The sequence below is a fragment of the Grus americana genome, chromosome 6 (genome assembly GCF_028858705.1).
Source record: "Grus americana isolate bGruAme1 chromosome 6, bGruAme1.mat, whole genome shotgun sequence".
Classification (NCBI taxonomy): Eukaryota; Metazoa; Chordata; class Aves; order Gruiformes; family Gruidae; genus Grus; species Grus americana.
Genome location: NC_072857.1, coordinates 8,710,013 through 8,734,430, shown reverse-complemented (window position 1 = coordinate 8,734,430; position 24,418 = coordinate 8,710,013). Strand labels below are relative to the sequence as shown.

The 24,418-nt window shown below is 38.4% G+C and overlaps 1 protein-coding gene across 2 annotated transcripts in view; it reads right to left on the bottom strand.

The window, feature by feature from the left end:
* NCKAP5 (NCK associated protein 5) overlaps positions 1-24,418 on the bottom strand; it is a 516,605-nt gene that overhangs the window by 36,493 nt on the left and 455,694 nt on the right. For both annotated transcript variants that reach the window (XM_054830045.1, XM_054830046.1), the window contains one exon: positions 21,203-21,281. In XM_054830045.1, coding sequence (XP_054686020.1) covers positions 21,203-21,281 — 79 coding nt within the window. The remainder of the gene's footprint in view (positions 1-21,202; positions 21,282-24,418) is intronic.

The window sequence follows — 24,418 nt, the reverse complement described above, 5'->3', positions numbered from 1 at the left end:
ATACTTCTTCTCTATAGGCTTTGCCTATTTGTTTTTGAAATAAGAACATTAACATTGTCATTTTGTGTTAATATCTTAATCTCAATGGGTCTTATTTGATACCAAGTAAGAAACTACTTACAGATAAATTAAATGTCTATTTATGTTTCCTGGTTCTTGTCAAAAGAGAAGCAGTCCATATTTACATGGTCCTCATTACCTTATTCTCGTCACTCAGGATCAAAGAAAGATTGCAAGTCATACTGAGCACATTAAACTCACAGGGCCCAGATGAGCTGCAACAGCAAAACAAACTATGCACTATCTTTGAAAAGGGCAACAAGTGACTGATTTCTCTCACACAAGTACTGCATCCCAATTAATTTTTTCCATAGGTAAAAGGAGATAAGGTGTGGAAGCCACGGCTAGCTGGCAACTGTATTTTCCATCACATTTTTGAGCTAATGTGCCACAATGATTTTAGTAGATGCTGAAGGTTATCCACGAAAAGTGAAAAAGAAGAGAATTATATTTGGTTCTGCTGCATCAAAGGGAGGTATCCCAGCCACTGAACCCTCTTGCTCTAGTTATCCTTCCCTTAAGATATTTTTGTTTTGTTTTTGAATAGTAAAATATCTAATCAGAAGTGGGTGAACTGTTCCTCTCAGGATATAACAGAACACAAAAAATTAAGTTAAAATGCTAGTTGTCTGCCCTTGCCATTTACTCGGTAGATAACCAAGCTTAAACAGTGTGTTAGCTCATGGACAGGCAATACTTCAGCTAATGACTATTAGTGACAAAGTTAGTAAATAATGGAAAATATAGAATAAGAAAGCACTTCCATGAGTTTCCTCTTGACCAGAAGAAAGACATTTCTGCAACACTGGTTATGTTGGCGAGGCAGAGCTCTTCAGCAGAGACATGGAATAAACTGGAAGCACCATAGAAAAGAACGTCCTGAAAACGAAAATCTGAAGAGTCTCCCCTCTACTGACTGCACAGTTAATGCTGGATCTGATTTTGTAACTCAGTTCCACAGGGACTCTGAATGATTTTGTAGTGTTCTTCTTTTTTGAGCATTCTCGAAGAAATTAAAAAGTCATTCCCTCCTAATTATTACAGGAAATTAAGTAGACTCAAAATGTAAACCAAACAGCAAAGCTACATCTTTTCCTCAGGGAGAACTGGAAGATGAACTCTATTTTATCTTCTAAGGTCATGTTTCTTAAAATGACATAAGGATTTGTCTTGACCACTGTTATGTTGTGTATGTCTAGGAACAGACCGTGAAAGCAACAGCATAACATCAAGAGGAATGAATATTGAGGGTCATACTGCCAAGAAAAAAGAGTTTCCTGCTGTTTCCAAAATAAACGGGAGAGTGATGGAGGAGAACAGCAGCAGTGTCACATTTAATTAAAAGATACTAAAAAATAGTTTTAATCGATTATAGTCTTCCTTCAGAGAGACTTTATCCATAATAAAGGAAATACACCAGTTGGAAAACACATTTTAAAACAGCTCACTAATTTTTAATTCTGAACAACCACAAAAGGGCCTGGCTTCCTGTCCTGGTTTCAGCTGAGAGGGTTAATTTTCTTCATAGTAGCTAGTATGGGGATAAGTTTTGGATTTGTGCTGGAAACAGCATTGATAATATGGAGATGTTTTTGTTCTATGGATGTATTGTTGAGCAGTGCTTACACAGACCCAAGGCCTTTTCTGTTCTCACACTGCCCTGCCAGCGGGATGGCTGGGGATGCACAAGAAGTTGGGAGGAGACACAGACAGGACAGGTGACCCAAACTGACCAAAGGGATATTCCGTACCATATGACGTCATGCTCAGTTTATAAGGAGCTTGGGGGAACAGGAGAGGCGGGGGGGCGGCATTCGGAGTGATGGCGTTGGTCTTCCCAAGTAACCATTAACGCATGACAGACCCCTGCTTTCCTGAAGATGGCTGAACACCTGCCTGCCCATGGGAAGTGGTGAATGAATTCCTTGCTTTGCTTTGCTTGTGCACGCGGATTTTGCTTTACCTATTCAACTGTCTTTATCTCAACCCACGAGTTTTCTCGCTTTAACTTTTCCAATTCTCTCCCCCATCCGATGGGGGGGAGTGAGCGAGCGGCTGCGTGATGCTCAGCTGCCGGCTGGGGTAAAACCACGACACTTTCAAAGTGCTCAAAGCTCAGCAGCTCCCATTGTGACACTTAAAGATAGATTTTTGAAAAATCCTGTGAGTCAACTATGTTGAGCAATCCTCAAAAAACTAGTCCTAAATCTACAGAGTACACCATAAAATTCTTTATGGATGTTAATTTTTCACTAATAATAGTAACTAATTCACCCCTAAAGCTATATTATACAAATAAAAAAGTATCTCTCAGAACAATTTGTATTACTGAATGAATATACATTATCTTGTGTTGTTTTTAAACTTTTATGAAGCAACAGCAAAATCAAAAAATATGTTATACAACCCAGTGACAGCTTTCAAACCAAACCTTTCATGGCCCATCTGATTTCATCAGTTGCACTGACACTTCAAATGACTGTTATCAGCGAGAGCTGCACAAGACTACATAATGAAAATATGTTAAAGTTAAATTTCTGATGCTGCGACAGTACTAATCAATAGATGAAAAATCATTCTGCAAAACATTGAAGTCTGAAGAGAGTTATATATGAGCTTAATTGCTTTTGCTTGTGTATTTTTCCTGGCATATAAGCCAAATTCCTTGCCTGATTCTGGTTTTTTTTCCCCCTCTTTCACCGCCAGGGAAGAAAGAAGATCGTGCAATGGTATTGATTCTTATAGTGGACACAGAAAGACTCACCATCTGGCATTTCACTGAAGAGTCAGACTAGAATTAAAAGTCTAAAATACTGAAATAGCTCCTTCCCTCCCTCCCATCACATGGATTTGAGTCTGAAGTCCCTGGAAGTCCTACTGTAGAGGAACATTTCTCAAAACAGAAAACAGAAATAAGGAAGAATTCAGAGAAATTTCTTGATCAACAGCCTCCTGACTGCATGGGAATCTTTTAATGACCGAGTGTTGTAAGAGCTTTGTGGACATTTTGAGGACGACCTTTAATGTTGCGAAGCTTCTCAGCCACTAAGCACAAGGACTTAAAACTGCATACAAAGTTTTCTGAAAGTTTGCTGAACTCCCTACTCCTTAATAATTTTCAGGTTTAATATTTTCACAGGCAAGATGATCATGCAGTTCATGTCCTACATTAGCTGGGCGCCATGGTAAACTGTACAGTTGGACCGGCTTTGGCATGTTCCAGCATCACTGGTGTTATACAGAGTTTTCTGGTACCAGCAGACCACCAAGACCTCTTCAACATGGAGTCGGCACCCAAATTAGATGGAATAAAAAGGATCTTTGAAAACTGTGCGCCATTCTGAGGGTGTGGACAAGAGGAGAACAGAAAAGGGACGTACACTCAGGCTGGTAGGTATCAGGAATTCTAAAAATGAGATCATCACTGGGGAAAATTACAATAACAGCTCCTTCTGTGGGTTTTTTTTTATATCTTCCTCTGAAATGTAAAAATTAAAGAGTTAGAAGTAAACATAGCCCACTGACAAGAACTGACAACCTAGAATTCATTAACGTCTTTTAGAGCATTCTCCTGAGCATAGATCATTTAAAAATGCATCTTAAATACCAGCAACAGATCATTAAACCTAATTATTTTTCAACTTTTTTATTTCTTCTGAAACATTTGCCACAAAGATACGATAAACACATCGCCTCTAGCTCAGAAACTACCCTACTACAAATCATTAGAGACTGGGAGAGAATACCCAGGGAAGCTGACTGCTGACCTTGCTTTTGTGTTCCTTCAGAGGCATTGGTATCAGTCACTCTGAGAGTGAGAGGAGCTCTCAGCCTGACCTGGTACCACGCTGTTTTACATTGTTGTATAGCACCCTTCTCTGTTCCTCTTTTTATACAACACATGTGAAAGGAAAATCAATTTGGGGGAAAAAAAAAAAGAAAACATAGAACAGCTACGATGAAGGGAATTCCTTCCAGCACAACACAAGGAACATGGGTCCAGCCTCCCTCAGGCTAAGTTTTACACTGATGGTTGCAAAATAGGGTATTACTCAAAATAAGCAATGGAGCAAAATCTGTCACACTTTTAGAATAGGGACATGTTAGTCTTTCTAATGTTGAATTTCTGTAAACCTATGTTGAGTCCTAGAGATTTCATTAATTTCATACAATAGAAGACATAAGGTGATGACGTAGCTTTTAAACACAGCTTCTGATACACATTTTCTCAATAACATGAAAAGATACTTTTACTAAGGGGGATATAATGCCACATGTTATTGTAAACAAATCTTTAACTGAATAACAGGAGAGTGTTTCAAAATGTTTCCTCAGGTAAAGAAAAGATTCACATTCTACTAAAGTCTTTTTATGTTGTATCTGAAAAAGTTTCACAGATGCTTCGTCTATTCACAAATCACATACTAGTCTTACTTTACATAGGGACTGTTATACTTTTAAGAAGTCTGTATATTCACTTATGGTTATTTTGACCATCTAGTTAAAACAATATGTAAGTTCTATTACGATGCTTAAATCATCCATGGAAATCTTTACAGAAACCACAAGATCCAAAATTTTACCCAATGAGCTGAAATAAGGCATCAATCAGCAATTCTATTAAGCAGGTATATTGTCTTATGTGCAGATATAATGTCATTCAAAATGGTCAGGCGATTTACCCACTTTGAATTAAACATAATAAGAGGAGACATTTCTGGATGTGGGCATACAGGGAACGACTTAAGTTTTGCCACTCTACCAACTTGTGCCATGACTGACAGAAGGCAGCCACCTCTCAGTGCTGCTTGAGGACGTCCCGAAGCAGCTCAATAACCTCAGCCTTCGCTGTCAGGTAGAACCCTGATGTTACTAATGAAATATTCTGATGAGTACCAGATGCAATTACTACAAACAGACATTGTATCTACCTCAGACGACTGACAGAAACTAACAGTGTCTGTTTGGAGGTAGCAAAATTACAGAAGTGTGTATGTTACTTAACTCTGATGTCTAATCTATCCTAACATTAAAAATAAACAGCAACAAAGAGGACAACTGTACCTTAGGTCAAAAAGATCACAGGTAGTTCTGCTTACATCAGGCTTTCTATGTATAATGCCAGGAGCACAGGGACATATTTTCTTTCAAACAAGCATCCCACCTCATTAAAAATGTGGAATTCTCCCCTGTGCTCACCACTACAGCTGGTTTGAGATCTTCCTCACATAAATTTTCAAGTTTTGGCCTACAAAACTGCACATGATTGACATAAATTTCAGCTGAAACCTTTGAGTAACCACCAGAATTTTCCACAGAAAGCAGATATTTTCAGGAAAAAAATATCAGTCAAAAATAGCTCTGTATCAAGAACAATTTCACTGGGAAATTTCTAGCAAGCTGTTTTCAGAAGTACAGATTCACTTCAGCCTTGAAAGAAGGTTTGGAGAGAGATGTAACACTGAATGAATGGGCTTTCTTCAAGGAATATCTAGGACACTAAAAATGAAAGGGCATAATTCCCATCAGTAACAAAATACACAAATTCTAACAAATTACGTTTCTTTGCATTAGAAAGTTCGAGACTTTCTACAAAGCTGACACAGGGAACCACAGAACATGTAGCTGTTTTCTTCTGAAACACAAAGGGAGTATAATTTTTCTAGTATTTTGAAACATACCAAATTATTAATTAATACTTTTTTCTTTTTTTCAGAATAATATTTCAAATGTAAATAGGTCTCTGAAAAATTGCTTTATCAGTTAATAAACATCTTTAAGCTACATGTGGCATTGGCAGGAAGAACTTAAACTACAGATGGCAAAACAGATCTCTTTATTTGCACATCCTTCTCTTCATCTGCAATGCTAAAGCAACCACAAAAAAATGAATGTATTTCTGCCAAATCAATGTCAATTTTAAGTAGATTATTCCTTCTGGGTTTACACCATAATTTGATCCAATTAGTCAAAGATGAATGCATTATTGTTTTCTATCTAGATCTGAAGTATAACCAGTACACAAAATGAAAAAACCCCAAAGGCTGTCCTAGGTAAAACCAGAAAAGACACAGGTTTTCACAGCCTGGATACTCCCATGGGGACCGCACTGGGGAAATGGAATTATTTCTAATGTATCCTAAGGAAGGGTAAATGGGAGGAGGACTGTGCAGTGTAATTTCAAATGATGGATCTATGAGTGAACTTCATTTGTGGCTGCTTGAATGTGGGATTACAATTTATGCTTATTTATTAGTACAATAAAAATATCAAACACAATAAATACAGACTTTATGACTTATTTAGTGTTCTTTCTATTGCTTCTTCCTAGTCAAGCTTTTTTTTTTTGCAAAACACACCAACTTCAATGTCGTTTGTCCAATAGTTTGACAGTTGTCTTCACAGTTTTCCATGACCACAATCCCATCTTTGAAATGTATTTTGTGAGTTGAAACAGATAATTGCTGCCTCATTTTAATTCCAGTCCCATAATTCTACCAGTAAGTCAAAACATTAGTTTTAATTGATAGTGAGTACTAATAATCTTGTTCTCCAATTTGGCAGTTACCTATGGATTATTTTTTTCTTCAATAAGTACTTCCCATCCCCCTCTAGGCATTTAGATCCCTTCCTTGCATGCTTAGAAAGAATGGTGGCAAACTACTTGGAACAGAGAACAAAACTTCATATGAGTTAGAAAAAGAACTTGGATAATTCTTGGAATTTTCTGCTCCACATCTCTCAGTGTCTATTAAATACAAAGGTCTACACGCAGCTTCCATCTAGGAAAGTCCCACAACCAATGACGTCTGAAATGATCTCTCTGTATTATACTTTCGTTCTAAAAATCTACTCACTGTTCTCAGGAGACAGGATATTAGAAATAGATACAATTTTAGTCCTACTAGAAAAGAAATATTGTGACTTACAATTAATGCAAAGAGCAACTTTAAGCTCTGTGTAAAAGGTAATTAAATGCAGTCCAGCTGCAGCCTGGCTGGTAATGAGGCCAGCCTAGAAATACTTTGGGGAGCCACTCCTCTCCTTTTTTGGCTGTATGTGTGTCCCCCTCTTGGTTATACGGCTGCACTTGCCAATCAGTCTTACAGATTTCCAACTATCTTTAAGAAATCCTTAGAGATGACTAACAGCTGAGAATAAAGAGAAGTCCTCACATCTGATTCAAGGTGTGAATCCAAGGTAAGCAACAGATCTGCAGCAATGTAGAAATGTGGCTCTTCCAGGCTTTTTCACTGACAAAGAACAGCCTTCTTTTTCCCTTAGTACCCTAAAATGTAAAGGTTGGGAGATAACAATTGCACTGTCTAAGGAACATCTTACTGGGGATTTCTTGTTCAAGGTGTAGATGGATGCTTCCCTTAATTTGCCATTCTCTAACAGAAAAGACCTATCCCAGCTCTCTGAAATTGTACCTGTAAGTAGCAAAGCCCAAGAAAGGAGGATTTATTATTTACTCAGGTGCCAGCTAAGGGCTGCCTCAGCCATGCCTTTTCCATGTAACCACAGGCCTATCTCTTTCTCTCTTCATATTAAAACACAGAGCTAATCACACCTCTCCATTAAACAGTGATATCACGAGGATAAAGAACCTAGGAGTTCGGCAACCAGTATATAACCAACCTGCAATCACTTGAATGAATACTGTTTCTGTAGAAATACCTTTACTCTAGCTTTTTTAATAGCAAGTTGCAAAATAGTTGCACAAAGCATTAAGGTTGTTATTTTTGCTAGTATTATTAGAGGTAGCTTGTTTAACTTTAGTTTGGGAATAACTGCATTAGACCACAGTTACAAAAGATAAGAGGTCACACTTGGCATCCCAGATACCTGGGCTGCAAACAGTGCCCAAGGGAACATTTGCTGCTGGTATTCGGCTGTTCCACTGAGGGTTTCTGTTCACTGAGTAGCACGTTTGAAGCATGCAAGGATAATGGGATGGAACCACTGATTTACTTACTCTTAAGCAACTGTCTTATAAATTGGAGTTTGGTTTCACTCACGTTGAATACTTTCTTTGATTTTTTTATTCCCAACAGATAAGACTAGTGATAGTGCTTTAAGCATAAATGCTGTCTCTGGTAGACACAGAACAATTTATAAGTGCATAGGAAGCTCTGGGTTTTGCAAATGCACAGGAGAAAATACTATATTTATTTTAGTAACATCACTGCTTTTTGTTTATTAGTACAAAAAAAGACTGAAATTAAAGCCACTTTAATATTACATGAAGCTTTAAATAATTTATTTTCAGTTCTGCCCTGCAGATGGCTTTACTTAAGGGTACTACTAATAAACAGTTACAAATATGCATGCACACCTGAAACAGACTGATTTTATTTCTTAATTAAAGAGGTGAAAACTCATTAACAGAATGAGCACAGAGAGCTTTGAGTAACTTTTAGGTGAACTATAATCTTTCCATTTCAGTATTCAAGTTCAGCTCCTCCAAACCAACTGAATCACTGGGAAACAAACTGCATGGAAGCAGGAGTTGGTAAGAAACCATCATGATTTAAAGCCAGAAGAATGAACAGAGGTGTTTTTCAGAAGTCTATTTTTTGCAAAAAAAAGTGTATGTAACATTACATGGGTTTCAAAAACACCGTTAGAATGACCATTTTGAAACAACATACTGGAACTCTTTGCATGCTAAACATAGGAAGGAGGGAAACCATTCACTGTAAATGTATTTGTTAATTTCTTTTCCTTTTCCTCACAGTGGATTGTCCAAACACCGAGAAATTCTCAAGTTCACCTAGTATTAAAACCAATGCACTAATTATATATGTATTATTTCTCTATTATAGTGATTTTTTTAAGAGCCTGTTTCTCTATGATATGCTATGATGGCTAATTGCATAATCACGTCAACAGTTCAAGTCTCTGACTGAAGACATGAATCAAAACTCCTCGAACTCAATTAAAAATGGCAAAGACAACCACAAAATTGGGAATAGACATCCCATTCTCAGAGTGAGAATTTGGAAAGGCATATGCCTATACAGCTCAAATATAATTGATAATTCAGGTGAAAATGTATTTTTCATAAAAATTCTATTAGATGTCATTGTAGAAAAGGAGCACAAAGTCCATGTGAGCACAGTTGAAACAAACATTTAAAATAACTCAACACATACTCATTCAAAATGCTTTTCAGTTTGCTCAGTTCTACTTCAGGTATATGAATTAGAGTTAATAGGAAATGCATGACTGAAGCTCCATACACACATCTACAGATGGTCCTAGCCAGAAGCAAAAACCATGTAAAGTCGAGAAGTTTCAAATAGAGGGACTCATACTGTTATAGAGAATGTTGGCATGCACTATTCTGTAGTAAGTATGATAATCAGGCACACTCCTCGTTTGAGTGATAAAACCGAACATAGATTGGACCAGACCGTAAAATAGTGTAAATCAACACAGCAGCATTAACTTCAGAGTTGAAGAACCCGGCCATCCTGTTTAATTGGCATTTTAAACCTGAATGAGACCAGCAGACTCTCAATATCTTGAATAATAATTAGACCATTTCCTATATATAATGTATAAAGAGCTACACTTCTTGTTCTAGTGATAAAATTTGGTATTTCTGGGTGAATAAATGTAATGACAAAGAAGGAAATTAACAGCAAATCATTGTGGCTAATAAGGAAGTGTTGATCCAAAGTACTAATTCTCTCCACAGAAGGAAGACAAGCTAGACAGTTGGCTGCAGCAGTGCTGCAGAAGAATTGGCAATTAGACAAGTGTTATGTGTACTATCTTTTAAAGTACAAAGAAATGATTTGTCTTTGCCAGACTGTGAAGAAGGTAAACTGACATAAATTAGAAGACACTAATGGATGTTAGTTTCTTTTTATTCACATTGTCAAGGTTCTCTGTTATCTCGAAGGAACGTTAAGTAACAATTAGAAAAATACACAGAAAGTTTCACTCTATTATCATAGACTCCTTCAGACCATCATTTCAAAATTAATCCCTGAAGAAATACCCAAATGCCAAACGAGTCGAGAACACAGTACAACAGACACTATTCATTCCATTTCTAGTGGCCCAAAACCACATAATGCTGTTCCTCTCCATTCTGCAGAGTAGCCTGTTCACCTTCTCACTCACACGAAAAACACATGCTAATAAAATTCAACTGAAAAGATGCAGAGCAACTCAGCAGAAGGAGAGGATATTTAATCAGCTTTAAGCACCAGTGTGAGTTGTTTCTGATGACCAAGTCCTAGGATGGTAAATGAGGCACTGCAGAATGCTGCTCCACACCGCCCTGGAAGGCCACTCAACAGCATGACCACACCAAATCTTCAGTAACATGAATACTGCAGCATATTGGTGCATTGGTCATGGACAGATTTAGAACAATATCCTTGAAAATACTCAAAACTCAACCGATAAAGTCCCTGAGCAGGAAGACTTCCCACCTATGTGCTTCTAGGGGTACGTTTCTACACACAAGAGCGTCAGTTGTTCTTGCAATGCCTACTGGTTATTAAACAAGATTTCCCCTCAGTGATGCCACATTTTAGCTACTCTGGTTCCGAAAAGTAAGTAAATCACAGACACAGTCATTTCAATGGTGTTGAAGGATCAGAATATGAAGATAATTGCATTAAAATGTAAACGCTTTGGAGATATTAGATGGAAGCATGAAATGGCACAAACTTTGAGGAACTGACAGAGGCATTTAGGTGAGTGAAAGTACAAATGTAACTGGTTTTTACCCACCAAGCTCAGTTCTGTTTGTGCACTTTCACACATGCCTCCTTGTCTGAAGTATCCTGAGGACAGTGAGACCATGATAGATAAGGACATTGTGAGGGTCTCTCTCATATCTTCCAGGCCCCTTATGGCACTAGGTTTTGAGGCTTTTTTGTGTTTTTTTTGTTTGTTTTTTTTTTTTTTTTATGAACAAATTTGGATCCTGATGTTGCTAGAGGCAAGCAGCTTATTTTAGTATTTATGAATTCATCATTGTTTTAGCAGTTGGGAACCTAGTCCTTTGGATTAACATTCAAGCTGGTTAGATATAGCAAGTGAGCATGCTGTTAAGCTGCCTGTTACGCTGAAGTCCCATTTCAAAGCTCCAGCCGAGGAAGCATGCTTACGAAAGCAATACAGTCAGCACCTACAGATTTAACACCTACCTCTCAGCTTCCACATGCACACAGGGCTTTAGAAATTGTCTTTTTTACCGATGTACAAATAAATGCACGCATACTTGTACCATTGCTACAAGTATGATATAGGGGGATATATATAGGGGGATTCATGAAAAAACTAATACCTTGTATCAAAAGATAACATTTTTGAGCATGCAGATTCAAAATAGGAACAGAAAGACCCAGGCTGGAAACAGATTTGGTGTAACTGGTTTTGTTTGATGACTTTTACAGACAGCAACCTCACATGTAGAGACTTCTAGGTATTCCACAGCTTTACTGGGTGGTGTTGGGGAAGATAAACCAAACATTTTTCCTTTATCTGATCATGTATAAATGAATGACTCAACTGCTATATCATTGATAAGGTGATTGCTAAATGGTTCTTCTCAGCTTCTATCAATGGCCTGATGAAAGGAATTAACGCTGACAGTGATAAGTTGTTTTCTCAGGCATTGAGACTTCATGACAAGAGAGGATTTCTTCTGTGGTCAAAAGACATTTTATCAGTTGAATATTGTTCTTCATTAAATGCATTAGAGGTGTCCAAGGATTTGCCTGACATTTAAGCAACTTCTGGATTATCCTTTTGCCTCTCCACAGTGATGTGGATCACCTCTCTTTATTGAATGCACAGGCTGTAATGCAGATCAATTTGTTCACCATCTTTCCTCTGTCATTTACTCTGTTACATTTATCTCAGTAATTCATTACAGACCTCACCTAATCTGTCTCCAGGTTTTGAGGGTTCTTTAATGTAAATGTGTTTGCTCAAATATGTCAGGCTTAATGGACATGTTTTAGGATGATGCATGTCAGACTTAATGTATTTACCATATTAATCAGGCTTGTTCCCTTCACATCTATTTCCATTCCCTGAGAATGAGAAAACATGAGTTCAATAGCTATTTACTCCAGTAAAAACACCCAAAGTTATAGTAGTTTACATAATGGTGGATAAAACCAAGTCTTTTGATTGGCAGAGGGGGGTGTCCAGTACTTTTTCTTTTCTTCCTGGAAGCTTGGCGCAAGCTTATTAAACAAGCAGATGAACTGCTATTGTTTTCATCAAACTTTGGAAGAGGCAATTGGATAACTTATAATTAGGCATCATGAGTATGTACATTAAATGGCACATTCAGAAATAAAATCTGAAACATACTTTTTTAGTTCATCAGATCGAGATTTCAGAAAGAAACCAAGAGAAAAAAGGTAGATGATACTGGAGCAAGGATCTGTTGATTAGAAATGGTATTGGTACGGAAACAAAAAGGCAGGCTCTGTATCATGGTCTAGATTTGTGAGGAGTCAGATAATGAGCAATGCTGGAGCACCACACAAGCAGTAAAGAGTAACCACCAGTTCTAAACGATGCAGGTGAACAAACATGAGAGGAAAGGTGAGAAAATAATATCTTGGCAGTAAATGGGTATATCTGTGGGAAAACCATACAGAAGAACCAGAAAGAAAAGAGGAGTCAAACAAATTTACCTGGGGTACTAGAAAGAATGCAGGCCCTTCTCCTCATAGAAAAGTCTGCTTATGAAGTGTGGTTTTTTATTATCATATATATAGTTTCATAGTATGGCTACTGGTTGCTGAATAAAACAATATCAGAATACACAGATAAGGCTATAATCTTTAGTATTTTGATACCTCAATACAAATAATTACAATGCTGACATTTCATTTTAAGTCAAACCCACTTACATCTATGACATATTATGTGCCTTACATTTGCTATCAGTATACCTGTTAAATTGCTATCAAGTTGCTACTTATCTAAAACTTTTAAGTTGCAACTTATGTATAAAATTTGCTGTGAAGGGCATTCCTGGTTTCTACTGAATATGTAGTTTGATCACTTTGCTGCATATAAAGCTTAAAGGGGTGGGCTTTAAATCACAACACAACATATAAAATATCAACCACACTTCCTTTCTAGAACATTAGGCATCTAAGGGATTCAATCAAATGTGCTCTAAAGAAGACAAATCTCCGAAAAGTTGCTTAAAACACAGACCTTCCTTTTTCTGACCAGACTGCCTTTAAATTAAACTGCAAAATCCTTCTGCAAGGTTGTTCTTGGAAAGTAGGAAAAAAAGATGATAAAGCCTGCTATAAGGCAGATGATTATCAAGAACTTTAATGGAATTGAGCGCTGGGCTACAGCAGAGCTACAAAAGAATCCCTTGACCTCAGTGTGTGTTTTTGTTCTAGCACAAAGCAGCAAAGTCTACAATGTACTTCTAATGTTGCTTTGATACTGTGGAAGCCCAACCCTCTATCTAGCTAGAGACTTTTCAAAACCCTTTTAAGAATCTGCAGGCATTTTCTCTGTATTATAGAAATGCCAGTATCTACAAGGTTCCCATTTAATGTTAGATGAATCAATTTTGAGCAACTGACCTGGACCTCTAACGAAAATTTGACAAAAATTAGACCCGTCTTTCTTCAAAGTTTCAAAAATTCTGACTACATTTATCTTCATAATCTTTGCCTGGCTCTGAATTTCACCTGAAATCCTCCAAACAAACAATATGGGTCAATGCCACAGTTAGATAATTTCTTTCCAAGACCTGTGAATCTGTCTACTGTGGATTCTAACCACAGCCTGCCTCAGAGAGTAAACTCCCCATACAACTACAAGTATGTACTATCTTGTGCTTCCAGTGGAGCAGATAGATAGTATCAACAACACCCTGATATATTTTGGATTGTTACTACTGATTCTTGCATTATCAAGTATTTGCCCTCTAGAGTACCCACAACGCTCAAGCAAATTGCAGGTTTTTTACCAGTGAAGTCATTCTGAGGACAAAAATCTACCTGCAGTGATGTCCCTGATGTCAAAGCTCAACAGGCTTTTATTAATGAATGAATCTGGCCTTTTAGTTCAGTCAATGACATACTAAAGATAACATTTGAAAGCAAAAACTTTCCAGTTCAATAAAGTAATTATTTTAGATGAACTGTCTATACTTTCATGTACTCTCTGAAGGGCTTGTTTGATTCATTTAGGAACTGCTAGGGATAGAATGACCACTGGAAATCCACTATGGTGAATAAACATATTTATGCATAGAAACATCTGTGACAAAAAACCCCAAACAACCTCTTTCTTTGTATTGAAACCTGAGTATAAATTTAAGAATAGACTGGAAACATTCTCACACATCTCTCATCAGCCTATTTAGGCTGGTGAACATAAGCTGAGATTGTTTTTTGTGTGAAGCTTCAGTGTATCATTAGCAAAAATCATATTCAACATTGACTCACTTCTCTAGCGAATTTGTCACCCATTAGGGGTGACAAAGAGAAAAGGAAACTGGATCCAGAGAAATTATTATGCAGCTTTCAAACACGGGGTTTGGTAAATCACCAATGTATCGATGTCTGAGAAAACGGCACACTCAGTTTACTCCTTCAGCCTCAGCATAGGTTTAGATCAGCACTGAAGAATGATATGATGAATTATGACTAACTTTTTTCTTCATTACAGGTATATATTCCTTAAAAGAAAACATGGTCAAGAAACTTTTAATTTGGGTAGGGACCTGTATAGCTAAAAATATTTTTTGTCCTTTAAGAAGCCCATATTTTAGCCCTAACAGATAAATACTATAATCAAGGAAACTGTCTTTGGTATGACTGTTACTGTATACCATAGCATTCTCATGTGAAGTTGTCTGCAAGAATGAATTATTCAGTAATTAGCATTTGTTTGCTTGTGCCATAGATTTTTGGCTTTTCCCTTGAAGCTGTTCATCAATGAAAACTCTTAATACAGTATAATTAGCACAATCACACTTTTCCAGGAGTGGCTGCTAATTCGAAACACTACTTTAAACATGAAACTTTAAACTTTCTCATAAATGCTTTTTTCTTCTCAAGATGTCCACTTATTAACTTCTCTATGCAAAGGTTTCATTTGTAACCATTTTGTAATTTTTTTGGCCATTGTGACAATGGGGAAATTCAAGACAAACACTGACACTTTTGCTCCCTTGGGGGAAACAGAATTCCTTTTCTTTGTAAAATGAAGGCTTTTTTATGTTTACATGGGAACAATACTGTCAGGAGCTTAACACATCGTCTTTGCATTCAATAAAGGAATTTTTTTTTCTATAGGAATATTTGGAGACCCTGCCGTACCTGTCTGAGACAGGGAATCTCTCATGACATGATGGGAAAGTCAATCTTTTTATCATGTCCTTCCTCTTATTAGGTACTTTGGCATTTCCCACTTTATCACTTTATTGCAAAGGTCTTAAGGAAGGAGCTCTGAAGATGACTGGACCTGAAAGGGATGCTCCTGGATTCTTAGGTCTCCTGTCTGTGGGAAATGGGAGCACAGGCAGCATCTGTGCTGCCAGGGCCACACTTGGCATCCTCACTGACCGTACAGCAAAAGCATCCAGGGTATAACATATTTTTGTTTTAAAATTTTTAAAAATGTTCTAAATGTATGTTTAAGTACAATATAGCACAATATAAGTGACTGCTTCACGTGGAATCATGTGCTCCTGAGACACAGGTATACTAGAAGGGAGATTTTATATTACTATGCATTCTTGTATTCTTTCAATTTAGCAAATCCAGGGAGTCAGCAAAATACTTAAATTTGTTTAGATCACCAATTGACAATAAATTAAAAACACAGCACCTGGCATTTTACACATTTTTTGTTTAACACACCCAGGAGTACCTCATTATTAGAAAATGATGAACCAGCATTGTCTTACATGATACCAGCCTTGAAGACTGTCCGGTTATATGTATCTTGTTTATTAGCTAATGGGGCAGAAGTGATGTCAATCTAGGTATTTTACAGTGACAACTTCAGGAACATGTGTTTCTCCTATTATTTCTTTACCATAGTAAAGAACATCTTCCCTGCTTAATCATAGCTTTTCTACATCTTCTATACATTCAGCTCTATTTTGTTAACAATTTAGATCAAAACTAGTAAAATAAACCCATTAAAGTATAGCTACAAAACCACAGTGAACTTAAAACAACTGTTTATGATGGTGAAGAATGCAGTAAGAAGTTAATTTACAGCCCACCGAAATTTTCAATATTTCAAAGATGTGGCTGTTCTGGAAGAACTCCCAACACTGTGAAACTGTTCATGAAAACAACAGACCAAATGCCTCCACCAGGACATGAACTGCTCAGGGGACCGAGCAACTGCCCTCTTTGATCAGACTAAGGACCTGGCTCACTATCATGTGCTTGATGGCAGTGAGGCATAGCATTTTCAGAGCCATCCTTCCTGTATTATTCCCTTCTGCTTCTGATAACCAGAAGATTAGGACTTGATAACAAAGCAAGCCGAATTTGGCTCTCACATCTCAGGTAATTCTCTATACCAAGTTCTTTAAATATTCACAAGTTCTTCCTTGTGTATGGTTCTGACTATAAATCGCAAGTTTATATGGGAAATGTTCCAAATGGAAGTTTCTTAAAGCTGCATAGAGTTTCAGTCTTGAAAAACAACAGTATCTTTCTATGAAAACCTTTATATCAGAAAAACACCAGAACCTCTATCAAGGAATTTGGTAAAAGAATCTGAAAGAGACCCAGGAAAGCTTGCTATTCACAAAGAGCAATGAGGACATACAGCAGCAAAAATACCAATATAAGATAAAACACAGCCTGATGAGAGTGGTATAAAACACAGCAAGATCCTGATTTAGGGGTATTCAGGAAGTGCACTTAGATCCTTGCTTCTAATTTCCCAGGCTTGGGCTTGTCCTGCTGACATAAGTAATAACCGGCACATTCTGTATTAGGACTCACTGTGCTAATGTTAACAAATTTCCTTAGACTTATATTATTTTTACTGTGCCAGCACCACATATTGCCCATAATGTCTCCCATCATCAAGGAGTTTCATGACATTAATAACTAGATCCTCAGAGCAAACTCCTTGAGTTATTCTAAATGGTTTGACAAGGCAAACAGGGATAGCTGGCATCCTGTGTTGAGCCTTCAAGAGATAGCATTGTCTAGGGACAAGAAGACGCTTTTGTAATTTGTATAATTCAGATGATGGAAAGGTCTTTGTACAGGCTACAGGAATTTCCCCAAGGGCAGCACTGCCTGGCATCTCTGTAGCAGTACATACTGTGAACTTGTATACACCTGGGCCACAGACCTACCTGTCAGTTTATCCATGTCATCAGCCCTGAAAAATGTGAAGAAAAAGGTCTCTTCTTTGCAAAAAAGGACTCTGGTGCACAGGAGGGCTGGACCCACAGTGATGACCTCTCCCAGCTAACTGAGAGGGCCTCATGAGACCAAGGCACAACTGAAGACTGACTTTGGGGAATGTCAGTCAAACTGCTCCATAACCACTATGTCCTGTCAGAGGCTCAGATTTGGTGCCTGTGGGAGGAGCAAAATATTAATGCCCTTAAAAGCCACCTGCATGACATATTACAGGACCCAATAACAAAGTAATATATCAAAACATGTAGCAATTAGGTTTCGGCCACAACCAACAATTACACTGATGAACACCAAGGAAGAACTGGAGTCTTTTCAAAAAAAGCTCTGCAAATAGCTGGTTTTTCTTGTTCAGTATCTGGATTAAAAAATTAAACGCAAACATTTCACATCAATCCAAAGTAAAAGTTTTGAGAATTTTGGGGTGGAGGCAAAACAATTATTTCAGTCCAAGGAAAAACAATTCTGAACAATCTTAAGTGAGTTATTCTCTACTGGGCAATTTCTAATAACAGAAAGTAAGTCCTTTATTCACAGAGTGAGGAGCATGTATTTTTCTTTTCAGGGCTAGTGCCTACCCATTCACGGAATCCCCTCAGAGTCTTACACTGCATTGTTCAAAGTTCTTGTTATCTAGTTGCTGTAGTGGAGCCAAGTTATGGCTGGGTTATTAGTGAGGGAAGAGTTTAGGGATCTTTTCTGCAAGTAAGACAGCCAGAGTTTATTTGGCTGAATTTGGGACTGAAAAGGATCTACAAGTCAATAAAGCATGTAAACATTTTCCTGCTACCCCAAAGAGGAATGTGTTTCTACATGATACCTCTGTTCAGCCCCACTTGCTGAGTTGACAGTATTAGTGAAATGAAAGAGCTTCTGGCTAGCAAAATCACTTACAGGGTCCTGAAAACACTGAATCAGATTTTACCTATTGCTGCAGTCTCTGCCTGCAAAGGGAACTTGCTAAAGGAGAATCTTTTTCATTGAGAGTCAGTTCCTTATATTGGTGACATACCACTCTGATACAGATCCCAGACAGACTTCTGTTTTGTCCTCCATTGCCTATTAGATATTTTAACATGTACTGAAGTTAAAAATTAGTACATGCCAATGAAGAAGCAGGGTGGATGGTGCTACCCTCCTGAAAAGTGTAAAGCAAAGGCAACTTTATTTTCAGTAACAGCTTTAAGGTCTTCTGAACAGACCTGGTTTGCTACTCCTGATTTAGAATTATAGAATCATAGAATGGTTTGGGTTGGAAGGGACCTTAAAGATCATCTAGTTCCAACCCCCCATGCTGCGGGCAGGGACACCCTCCACTAGACCACGTTGCCCAAAGCCTCATCCAATCAGGTTTTAAACACTTCCAGGGATGGGGCCTCCACAACCTCTCTGGGCAACCTGTTCCAGTACCTCACCACTCTTAACAGTAAAGAATTTCTTTCTAACATCTAATCTAAATCGACCCTCCTTCAGCTTAAACCCATTACCCCTTGTCCTGTCACTACACTCCCTCATAAACAGTCCCTCACCATCTTTCCTGCAGGCCCCTTCAGGTACAGGTAAGCCACAATTATATCTCTGTGGAGCCGCCTTTTCTCCAGGCTGAACAATCCCAACTCTCTTCGCCTGTCCTCATAGGAGAGGTGCTCCAGCCCTCCAATCAGCTTCGTGGCCCTCCTCTGGACTCGCTGCAACAGCTCCATGTCTCTCTTGTACTGGGTGCCCCCAGAGCTGGACACAGTACTCCAGGTGGGGTCTCACAAGAGCGGAGTAGAGGGGCAGGATCACCTCCCTCGACCTGCTGGTCACACCTCTTTTGATGCAGCCCAGGACACGGTTGGCTTTCTGGGCTGCAAGTGCACACTGCCGGCTCATGTTGAGCTACTCATCAATCCATACCCTCAAGTCCTTCTCCTCAGGGCTGCTTTCAACCCATTCCTTGCCCAGCCTATAGTCGTGCTTGGGATTGTGCCGACCCATGTGCAGGACCTTGCACTTGGCCTTGTTGAACTTCATGCGGTTCGCATGGGCCCACCTCTCCAGCCTGTCAAGGTCCCTCTGGATGGCATCCCTTCCCTCCAGCGTGTCGACCACACCACACAGCTTGGTGTCATCAGCAAACTTGCTGAGGGTTAACTCGATCCCACTGTCTATGTTACCGGCAAAGATGTTAACCAGTGCCGGTCCCAGTACCTACCCCTAAGGAATGCCACTCGTCACTGTTATCCACTTGGAAATTGAGCCATTGATCACAGCTCTTTGAGTGCGACCATCCAGCCAACTCCTTATCCACCGAGTGGTCCATCCATCGAATCCATGTCTCTCCAATTTAGAGACAAGGATGTCGTGTGGGACAGTGTCAAATGCCTTGCACAAGTCCAGGCAGATGATGTCAGCTGCCCTTCCCTTATCCACCGACGCTGTAACCCCATCATAGAAGGCCACCAAGTTTGTCAGGCACAATTGGCCCTTAGTGAAGCCGTGTTGGCTGTCACCAATCACCTCCTTATTTTCCATGTGCCTGAGCATAGTCTCTAGGAGGGTCTGCTCCATAATCTTGTCAGGCACAGAGGTGAGACTGACCGGCCTGTAGTTCCCTTTTTACCCTTCCTTTAGTCTTTTACCCTACCTTTAGTCTTCCTTTTTACCCTTCTTAAAAATGGGGGTTATATTCCCCCTTTTCCAGTCAGCGGGAACTTCGCCGGACTGCCAGGACTTCTCAAATATGATGGAGAGTGGCCTGGCCACTTCATCCGCCAGTTCCCTCAAGACCCACAGATGCATCTCATCAGGTCCCATGGACTTGTGCACCTTCAGGTTCCTTAGATTTTCTTGAACCTGATCTTCTCCTACAGTGGGTGGTTCTGCATTCTCCCAGTCCCTGCCTTCTGTGACCTGGGCAGTGTGGCTCAAGGATTTGCCAGTGAAGACTGAGGCAAAGAAGTCATTGAGTACCTCAGCCTTCTCCATATCCTGGGTAACCAGATCACCCGTTTCATTTCGGAGGGGACCCACATTTTCCCTCGTCCTCCTTTTCTCACTGACATACTTATAGAAGCTTTTCTTGTTGAGCTTGACATCCCTGGCCAGACTAATTTCTGTCAGGGCTTTGGCTTTCCTAACCTGATCCCTGGCTGCTCGGACAGTTTCTCTGTATTTCTCCCAGGCTACCTGCCCTTGCTTCCACCCTCTGTAGGGGGTGTCTTTTTCTGTTTGACTTTGCCCAGGAGCTCCTTGTTCATCCATGGGGGCCTCTTCATGTTTTTGCTTGACTTCCTCTTTGTTGGGATGCAACAAACTTTGTTTAGTTTATCACAGTAATTATTCTGCTATTCAGACTTTTATTCTAAATTTTACTAATTCAAGGACAGATGACACAGTTACAGTGTATCTGTACTACTCCCACTGAAAGTATTATGGACAACCACCCTCAGGTTAAGCCGCCATATGTAACCCGCTAGTTTTGGAGGCTGAAATGATCTTTCATAGCCAGATTCCAAAGTCCTTCTGTCAAGCATTGCATTGATCCACAACTGGTAATGGGATGTACTCGTATTTTATATAGTCAGTGAAATCTGGCTATCCAGGACTAGGGCTAAATGAATGCTAAAGCTGACATTAAGTGGGCAAGGAAATAAAGTAATGAGAATTAAACATGGCGGTTTTTTTCCCAAGAACTGAGACAGCAATAAAATTCAGTATAAAATATAATTTTGTACCTATCACATGACTCTGACATGTAGTCCTTGTCATGGTGTCCTCTTCTTCTTCTTGCAGGTTTTCTGTGACTACTTCAGCCTGTACATAGTACAACAACAAAAGTGAAGAACATCTCTGACTCTGTTTATGTTGCTTCATGATAACTACAGAATATTTTTTCAGAAATAAACCAGAGTGAAGTTACAGGGCAGTTAATAGTGGAAGTACATAGCCTGTCTCATTCTATGAACAGTATCTAAGGATAGCAACTTTAACTTCCTTCCAAGTCACAATATGCAGCAGTGAAAAAATACCCTTGGAAGATACAATTCCTCAAAATCAAAATCTTTCTCTGCATAAAAAAAAAAAAAAAAATTATGCTCATGTCTTCTGACCTCCTATTTGTTTCTGTGTAAAATACCATGTTTCAGATTCTATGCTAAAAAAAAATGTAAACTTTATATGTGATGTGGTATCTCTCTAGTTCAGTTTGCAAATGCTGAACTTAGGCATTTTTGTTTCCACCTCTGTTTAAAAGCATTTATTAGCTAAACAGAAAAACTTCATTTAAGAATGCAGTGCACACTAAGAGCTTGTATGTGTTCAAGTATGTGTTATTCAAATCCTCTACATATTCTGTTTTTCAGATTAAGGCATATTTTTGCTCTGTTCTTCTGCATTCCTATTTCCCAACTGTATATATAACCTGAGTATCTTCCTAGCATACAGTGAAAACCCCCTCCATTTCATGCCATCAGCGGCCATAATTCAGATATACGAACATATTTTTCTGCTATGCTACATAAATCAAACAGGAATGAAGATACTTTCAGCGTGATGAGAGGAGGAAAGCCAGTACTGCAGAAAAAATTACTTTCAATATCTCAGAGATGTTAAATTATTTGTTAATCACTCTCTGCTGTTTTAAACCACTTATAGCACATTCAAAATAACATTAAATATGTTCTGTAATCTAAGCCAGTAGAATTTATCATCATTTGCATGACATATCTTTGATCATAGTATATATTCTGTTTGTCTGGCTTACACAAGTAGCCCTATTGACCTCTTGTGACTAGCCTCAGTAAGACATGAAAGACTTGCTTTGTTTATTTATAAATGTGGATTTCTAATCTCTTAATCCCAGAGATTTGATTACATTTTTTTTCTTCTGAAATGAGGCTCTTCAGGCTATGGAAAACGAAGAGGAGAGTATGTGACCATTTGGCATCGAATTACGGGTAGAACAATTTCTCACATTTGCAGACTGCATGGCGGTCTGTGGCTTGCTGCTGATGTGACATTTCACAATATTAGGATAGATGTCTGAGTATTCCCCAAACACACAGACTGCAGACAGACAGTGCTATACAAAACTCCTGGTGTCTTGATTTTGGTGCCACACTTCCACCTCACAAAGTAAAGCCCATGGCTTTTCTAAATTACACTGGGCTGTAATAAAATCACAAAGATGAAATGAAGCAGTGCAGCACAAAAATGACTGTATCTCACCTTAAGCTCCAGCCAAGGACATGAAAAAAGTATTGGAGAATGTGGAATATCCTTGGTGTGGGCTAAAGGATTATGTATTTCTGTTGGCTGGCCTTTAGAGCAAAGTGCTTTTTTGATGAACACTAACGGGAAGTGTATCCCTCTGAAGGTGAATGCACAAGGCCGCCATTGGTGGACCATTGCTTTTTCCATAAATTCAGTGGCAGTCAAGCAATAATGTTCTTTGCATGAACAGAAATCAAAGGTAATTGGTGCATATGTTAAGGCATAATAGTGCCCCAAGTCTTTACCTAGCACATCATAAGAGATTTAATAATCAAAAATTAAATAGGCTTTAAAGGAAAAACTTTCTAGAACATTAATGTTAAAAAATGTTATGGCCAGGATTTGAAGAAGCAGTATACATATGATATGCAGTTTTGAAATACAGCAGCTTCCGCACTGAACCCGTATGACTGAATGCACTTTGCATTGTTCAAAAAAGAAAAGAAATCTCCTTAGTTTAGGACTTTTCAAAAGATTTATGCTGGTTTCTCAAAAAATATTTATTTTGTCTTTTTACAAGCAAAAAAATGCACAACAGGCCATTCTACTGCATGCGACTGTTTTCAGTCACAGCTATCTCCCAGTCCTCTGCAATCTGCTTCAAAGTAAGCAGACAGCAAAGAATAACCATAAACGATAGTAATAAGATGCATGAACTTCGAATTTAATGACTTTACATTGTTTCTCTTGTAGAAGTTTGGAGGACAAGATGAAATATCACATACTGTGGAATCTTAAGGTATAGCTCTCATAAATTAGCATTAAGCACTGTAAGCATGTTTTTAATCTCGTTATTCTAGATGTTCTCAGTCTTTTGGCACTAGATAATTCTTTCAGGAATTAAGTGCCACCAAAACCACTATGAAACTCACAAAGATGAAGCATATAACAATCTTCAAAAACAATACAAAAAATATTTTGATTCCTAGTGAACAAAAGAGTGTATGGTATAGGACAGTTGACTTTTCACCATGACTAACATGTCCTTAAAAACTAAACAATATAATTACCATTTCACCATTATTTATGTATATTAAGGACAATCTTCATAGTTCCCTGATAAAATGAAGTGTGTTTCTTGAAGGTATACTTAAAGTCCTAAATGACTATTATTGCTGCATTTAGAAAGACTTCACAAAATGACAGACAAAAAGCACAGCAAATTATTGCAGCATTAGAAAATAGTAAGTTAGAAAGAAATTGTAGAAGCAATGCGTAGAGTTTTTTGTACTTCTGTACAGTGAAGATATACCCTAAGCTGTCAGGACCATATTAAATGGGGCATAGTTAAACTGAGTGGCTCTGATAAGGGGCTCTGCTTTGCTATCAAAGTTCTAGATCAGTTGGATTGAATTTCCTGCATATTGCACATTTCCAGACTTTCATTCTCTCTCTTTCCTTTCAGTGACACTACAAGGACAGCCTTAGATATGCTTATAATTTGTGGTTTTATAATGCAGGAGACATCTACATTTTCAAAGAAGAGATGATACCACAGGAGTCAGGAGGAAAAAGTTTTCCAACACATTCATTCTGCATATGTTCCCTGCAAGTTTTAAAAAATGACCTTGTAGATGTTCTTAGGAAAGACATCTGCATTAAAGTAAAAAAAACCCATTTGCCTGAAGTTGAAACCATGTGTGTGATACTTTAACCTTAAGCATCCTAAATGTCAGTAC